At 45.3% G+C, this 7074-nt stretch overlaps 1 protein-coding gene across 1 annotated transcript; it reads left to right on the forward strand.

The window, feature by feature from the left end:
- The first annotated feature begins 238 nt into the window (after positions 1-238).
- Positions 239-6680, forward strand: Il17f (interleukin 17F). Its single transcript, XM_013510734.1, has 3 exons — positions 239-318; positions 4608-4828; positions 5914-6680. The coding sequence occupies exons 1-3, from the start codon at positions 292-294 to the stop codon at positions 6149-6151; spliced, it is 486 nt and encodes a 161-aa protein (XP_013366188.1). The 5' UTR covers positions 239-291; the 3' UTR covers positions 6152-6680.
- The last annotated feature ends 394 nt before the right edge of the window (positions 6681-7074 follow it).

Below are 7074 nucleotides of genomic sequence, written 5' to 3' on the forward strand. Positions count from 1 at the left end.
GTAGTGGGGGTGGAAGTGGGGTAGAAGAACAGGAAGATTTGATCCTCTTTCCGTCATCCCCCTTTAGGGTCCCTCTTTGGTTTCCCTTCAGGAAGTGGAATAGAAAAAAAGATGCATTCGTCAGTAACTCTGGGCCAACCACAACGTCAAGACAGTAAGCAGGTCAGTTGAAACAGGGGCACTGATTGCTATAAAACCAATAGGTACTCTTGTTGACACACATAGGCACACCCAGGAGGTCATACTCAGAAAGACTTTCCTGCACAGAGCAAGCGCCAGAGAGAAATAGCAATGAAAAGCCTGCACAGCTCCACCATGGTGAGTATTCATAATCATTCTACCTTAAGGGTGATCATGCCTAGGATTTCAGAAAAAGCAGATTTCTAAGGAGTTAGGCTTCATTGGTGTCTTTAAAAGTGTTCCTTTCCAAAAAAACCCAAAAAACAAAAAACTGACTTTTAATTTTGACTCTTGCCCAATGGAGAATAAGAAAAAATGACCAGAAAAGTTATAATGGGGTTCAAAAAGTAGTTCCTAGCCTGATGGTTGCTGCCCGGGAGGCAGTAGGCTGTGAAGTCCGCGCTGTCACGGGCAGCGGGCAGAGACTCTCAGCAGCTCATTGTGGAGCTTGGTGGTCAAAAACTTTTGTTCCATGGTGGGAACCTGGCCAGCCCTTGAGGGGTGGGTGTACAAGTATATTTTACCTAAAGAAGCTAGGTTTCTGAGGGGTTTAAGACTGTGGCATGCCTGGATGGAGGAAGAGCAATCCCCCAGGGGTGAGCCTTTGAACAGCTCCTGGAGAAGGGGAACTTCCCATGGCTCTGATAGCCATCATCTTGTCCCTCTTAGAGTCAAGAAGGATGCTAATGTGATGGAAATCTACCCCCTTGTCCTTGGGTTTGGATTCTTGCCTGACCTTAGTAGTCATGGGAAGAATTTAATACAGAGGTGTATGAAAACAAGGCTTGGGAAATCACACACCATTTTATTTGCTTATGTATTTCCTCTTTTTCCTCCTTTTACAAGCTGCATACTTTGTAAAAGCTTGGATTTCATGAAAGGTTCATGGCATATGGGAATGATAACACTTGGTTTTGTATTTGCAGTTATTTTAGGGATTACATGGAATGCATCAAGGCGCCTTATTTAGGGGAATAGGCTTTGGAGTCAGAAAGACCACACACGTGGAATTTTAGATTAGTTACTTACCCTCTCTGTGGTTCATTTTTTCTCAGATGTACAGTAGGAAAATAATTGGTTCTCCTTCATGGTATGTTTTGAGGATTGATTGATATAACAGAGAACAAACAAATCTATTATGACACATCTGTGCATTCTTAGCTTTTACTTAACTTGGCTATTGAAATATACAATAACAGATGAAGATAAAGCATTCAATAAGTGTTAATTATTACCATAATTGCTATTACCTCTGAGACTCTGATCAACCCACTGAAGTAGTTAGGGATTACTTTCCTACAGATGCAGAAGAGCTCAATTAAGTCACTATTTCATGTCAATGGATACTGTAAACAGAGCAGCCAAGATATGGATCTAGGTTTTCTGGCTCCAAGCACAGTAAGCTTCTCTTTGAATGATTCAGAAGCAAGATTTCTGAACTTAAAGCATTTGAAGAAAAACCTTTGAGCAGTTCTGTGCTCTGAACTCAGTTATATTTCTTGTTTCAGTGGAGAAAGTTGTTGGGTGGAGAGCAAGGAACATGGCAGTCCAGGGAGCGTTGGAGTAGGATTAGAAGTTGGGCAGTGAGGTCGGATAGGACATCCTTGATAAGTAGTTAAGGCAAATTTTCATGGACCCAGGAGCTGGCGATGGCCTGTAGCTCATTCCTAAGTGGGGAGAGCCTGCACCGTTGATGAGCAGAGGTGCAAATGTTCAGATGGTTTCTCAGCCGGGCTCAGTTACAGCCAGGTACAAAGGTAGGTCAGGGTTGTGTCCTGTTACAGCTCACCAGCAGCTGCTGCTTCTCTTCCCTCTATTTCTTATTCTGCAGGAAGAGAGTGCTATCTGGTTATTTTCTTTACAAGTGGCATGTCAGAATTCAAACCTACACAATGCTCTGAACTTCTGTGGGAAGAAGCAGAAGCCGTCTTATCAGACCCCTGCTCTGAATTGCATAAGTATAGCTCCATGGGGCACAACAGAGTGATTTGCAGACAGCATCTGACTTTCTCACAAAGGACCCTGTGATCTACAACACTTACGCAGTTCTGACAGAGCCGTCACATTACGTGAAATGCCTGCCTCCCCTAGTGAGAAGAGCTAAGATTCATGTTGATAATTACAGCAATGATATTCAAGGGCAATAGCACTGACCGCTGACACTTCGGTTAGATGTCTGTCTCCAGGATGCGATAGGCTGGTGAGCCCAGTCAAGGTGCCTGTTTCCTCTTAAACATAACTCCTTCTCTAACTGAGATAAGTAAGATGAACTTTGTGTACTTCACCAGGCAGTTAGAAGACAAAGTTTAAAGAGATGTAAAAGTGTTTTCTACAATACGCTAAGAGGCGGGAGTGGTGGCGCACATCTGTAATCCCAGCACTGGGGAGGCTGAGGCAGGAGGATTGTTGTGAGTTCAAGACCAACCTGAGCTACAAAGTGAGCTCAAGGCCAGCCTGAACTGCATAGCGAGACCCTGTTTCCAAAAGACCCCCCCCCCCAAAATACACTAAGAATATGCAAGTGAAAATAATAACCACTTGTTAGAAGCATGGTAAGTTTTACTAAATCACATGATCTGAAGGCACAACTACTTTTAAACCTTGAAAATGGAAATCAGAAGTGGTTTAGTGAATCTGATACACAAGAGAAAAGAGAAAACTTAGTGAAAGAATTCACTTGTGAAACCTCAGGAAGTGGTTGATAGGATGGGAAGCAACACGTTAGGATTTTCTTATCTAAACTGGCTCTTTTTTTGAAACTTCTTAGCACTTTGTCAAGACAGAGGTACATGAGTCTTATCTGCTGTGTAATGTTAGTATAATTTCAACAGCTGCCACCTATATGAAATGCTTATCCTGAGTTGTCAGAGCTCTTTGTGCTTTATGTAGATCATCTCATTTAATCTTCGCGTTTTCTCTTCGAGGAGATGGAATCACACCTGGGAGAAGTCCCAGCAGTGAGCAGCGGGCCCTGGGCATTTGACTCGAGGGACCCTACCCTCAGCCACCACATTGCAGAGTCAAGCACTGCTTGTTGAATGAATGATCGTGGGGGATGAAAGTAGATTCCTGCTGATTATCTGCAGGCCAATCAGCTCATTCTAGCTTATCTCGGTCATCTTGCTTTCGAGTTATTTCTAGAATCAGCTACCTCTGTGCAGCAAGCTCACATCATGACCTTTTTATTTGTACTTACTTATTTTTTGGCCTCTAGCATCTGCCTTCTTATCAGCATGTGTAATCACCATCCCTAGCTGGAAAGTGCAAATCGGAACTGCTGTAAGCCCAGAGAATAAAAGCAGCTCAGCTTCAGCTCCTGTTCTATATCACAATGGGCTCCATACATCACCAGGAAAGGGTCAGTGGTGATGGTAGCGTGAGCAAAGAATGTCTGAAACAAAGGGAAGCTAGCAAGGATTTCGGCTCTTCTTTCGGTTAGGTCTTTAGAGAGCACTTTCTTCATGCGTTCCTGTGACACCATAAACCAGTGTTCCAGTGTTAACGTAAGACATATATATTCCAAAGCTGAAGAGAAATGAGCTCCATATTGTCTGTTGTGCAGCATTAGTGCCCCTGCTTCTTTCAATTACCACGGATAATTGGAACTTGGCTATAGTCGGGTTTGCATAATGTTTTTCTTAATGCACTGAGTTTAACTATTGTGTAGTTACCTATATTGTCCATTTAACTGTATCCTTCTAGGCATTCATTCATTCACCCACTCATTCATTCATTCATTCATTCATTCAGAAAGGGTGTGTGGAGCACAGCTTCTATGCACATTGTCCTTCAGGAAGTTACAACGTGGACACAAATTCTACATTTCTAGGCAATATAAAAATGGTGCTTGAATGATAAATGGTGAAAGCTTTATTATTAACAATGGTGAACACACTTCTAATTGGAGCACATCTGAGTGGGCCTTGATGGAAGAGTAAACTCCGACAGAGGAGGGCCGGGGACCCTAAGAGGAAGAACGGCTGGGAGGAAGGGGTCTGTGGGGATTTGTGGGACATGAGGTTGGAATTAAAAACAAAATACATCATTTATTCAGCCTCTGCTTTTGTTAGACGTGGGAGTGACTTACATTACACATGCCATTTACTCTTATTCACATTATTATGAAGTGCGTGCTGTGAGGCGGCTGTGGAGGAGAGAAATCAAGGGTTTAACGGGAAAACCAGGGTAAGATTTAAACCCAGTCCCAGACTCTGACACCTCCCGGTCTCCCTTCCAGGGGTGTTGGAGTATAGAGGGCCTCAGTCACCAGGCTAATGAGGGCAGTTTTCCTTCGGGCACCTTGATGTCTCCAGTATGCCTGGCCCCATTCTCAGGTGGGGCCCTGAAGCCTTAGTCAGATTGGAGGACAGGGAAGGCTAGGGCCTGCCTTGCGTCCCCAAGCAACTGCAAACCTCTCTGTTTTCCAGGTCAAGTCCCTGCTGCTGCTGCTGCTGGGGATCACTCTCCTGAGGGAGGCGGCGGCCCGGAAAGCCCTCAGAGTGGGCAATACTGCTCTCCAGAAGCCTAGCAACTGCCCTCCTCTGGAGGACAACACCATCACGGTTGACATTCGCATCCTCAATCAAAAGCAGGGCACTCCCATCCCCCATGACTTCCGGAACCGCTCCAGCTCCCCGTGGGACTACAAGTGAGTGCATGGCAGACAGCGCTTCACATTCTTTTGAAAAATATATTCACTGCCTTTAGCCATTATTTCAGTTATTTTCTCATTGCTGAGACAAAATACCGGACACCCACAAATTAAAGACAGAAAGGCTTATTCGCCTCACAATTTCCAGAGATTTCAGTGCATAGTTGGCTGATTCCAAGACAGGAGGCATGGCAGGGGGCATCACAGAAGGCAGCAAGCGGCAAGCAATGGCGGCAGCACCAGCCACAAAAGTAAAAGCGGCAGGCCTGCATCTCCCTTTCACCGCATCCAGGCTATCAGCCTGCTAGGTGGTGCCACCGACAGAACTATCCACACCCAGAACTAGGCCAAACCAATCAGTGGGCTGATTCAGTCATCACACATCTATAATTCCAGCATCACACACCCTAGATGCACTACCTCCAGAAGTCCTCATCTATGACCACAAGAGGCTTTGGGAGGATGTTTAGACCCAGCCATAGCAACTATACAGTAGAAAAGTTAGAATATAGAAAAGGTAAAAGAAAAAGCCCTTGCCATCACTCTTACCAACAGAAGTTCTGCTTTCCCTAGGAGCTCAGCTTTTTCTTGCTGCTTTGGGTTAGGTGCACCTATGTGATCGAAGGTCTTCTTATTTCGCGTGTATGTTCCCTATGAAGCTGTGAGACTCGGGGATACCTGGGGCTTTGGTTTTTCCCTCCACGCACTGGCTTCATGGATTGTATATTGGGAGACCTGCTGGTGCTGCTCAATCTTTAGGTGAGGGGTGAGGACTCATTATCACAATAAAGTGAATAAACGTAAACCAAAAGATCCAACATTAATTGGTTGCTAACGTGGTACAGAGGGGTGCTTTATAGGCGTTTGTGTTAGTGAATGTTTTCAACGGTTGCATGAGAGAATGATATCTGAGAGTCCCATTTTCTATTTGAAGAAACTGAGTGGTAGGGAGTTAAGCAACTGCCAGAGAGCGGCTCCAGGGCCTGTGCAGCCGGGGTGACTCCACAGTGCCCTGTAGGGCTCTGGTCGCTGTTCCGGCCCTCTCCCCCGCCTCACCCTTCTGCCTTGGCTTGCTCCTGCAGCATCACCCGGGACCCGCACCGCTTCCCTACCGAGATTGTAGAAGCCCAGTGCAGACACTCAGGCTGCATCAACGCCCAGGGGCAGGAAGACAGCTCCATGAACTCCGTTGCCATCCAGCAAGAGATCCTGGTCCTCCGGAGGGAGCCGCGGGGCTGCTCTCACTCCTTCCAGTTGGAGAAAGTTCTGGTGACCGTTGGCTGCACCTGTGTCACCCCCATCGTGCGCCACGTGGCCTGAGCGCTGCACATCCGCTTAGCTGAAGAAGCTGGAGCAGCGCCATTCCTTATCCAGTGCCTGAAACAAGTCCTGTCTGATTCTCCATTCTCTGCACTCACTGTCTCTTAATAGCTCCTTGTGGAATTCTCCAAGCTTTGTGTTAGATGTAGTATGACTTTTCTGAGATGCTTCAGACATGCTCCAGTTTCCCATCCTCATGCAGGTGGATGCGGAGGAACATGAAGGAGCCCATGGCCCATTATGTTACACGATGACCCCCTCGTTATGATGACCACTAGGGTCCAGTGCTATTCCCTGGGGTTTCTGTTGGTAAAAGGGAAGCAGAAAACACAGTGCTAATGCATGAGTGTGTGGAAGGCACTGTGCAGGTTGGGGTGGGATGGTAAGGGCGGGGACAAAGATCTGGTGAATATATCTATAGGAAGCATTTGCTAAATATAAATGATCCTGGCCTGAACCGGTAGATATTTATATTTTAGAGGACTTGTCTATATATTTATGATCTGTTAATTATATAAAACTTCACAGAAAATTAATATATCCAGTAATAATGTAATAAAATGTTATTAACTAAAAAATGTTTGTGTTGCTTGTTTCCAGGCTCAGCTTGTACTCAAAGATTTTGTAGCCCTAACTATCTGGAAATCCTGTACACTTTCACTCGTGCTTTGTGTTTCCTCTTAGAGCACTGGTGTTAGAGTTAGTTTATTATTAATGGTACCTGAGTGTTAGTTACATGGAGAATTAAAGAAGATGGTGCAAACAGAACTCACGTTCCCACTAACACATCAATGTTTCAACCTCCTCCGTACTTTCTTTTACAAAGCAAACATTGGCTACATTCCTCTGCAGCTACCAAGGAAAGTAAGAAATATGTATGGAGAGGCCACGGTATCAGCAGCTGTCATCTCTGAAGCGCAGTC

Source organism: Chinchilla lanigera, unplaced genomic scaffold (genome assembly GCF_000276665.1).
Source record: "Chinchilla lanigera isolate Chin_1 unplaced genomic scaffold, ChiLan1.0 scaffold00010, whole genome shotgun sequence".
NCBI lineage: Eukaryota > Metazoa > Chordata > Mammalia > Rodentia > Chinchillidae > Chinchilla > Chinchilla lanigera.

What these genes read in the sequence shown, in the direction of transcription:
- Il17f (XM_013510734.1), top strand. Translation starts at nt 292, where the DNA reads ATGAAAAGCCTGCACAGCTCCACCATG. An exon ending in GCCTGCACAGCTCCACCATG is followed by an intron (nt 319 to 4,607) that starts GTGAGTATTCAT and finishes TCTGTTTTCCAG; the next exon opens with GTCAAGTCCCTGCTGCTGCT. An exon ending in AGCTCCCCGTGGGACTACAA is followed by an intron (nt 4,829 to 5,913) that starts GTGAGTGCATGG and finishes TTGCTCCTGCAG; the next exon opens with CATCACCCGGGACCCGCACC.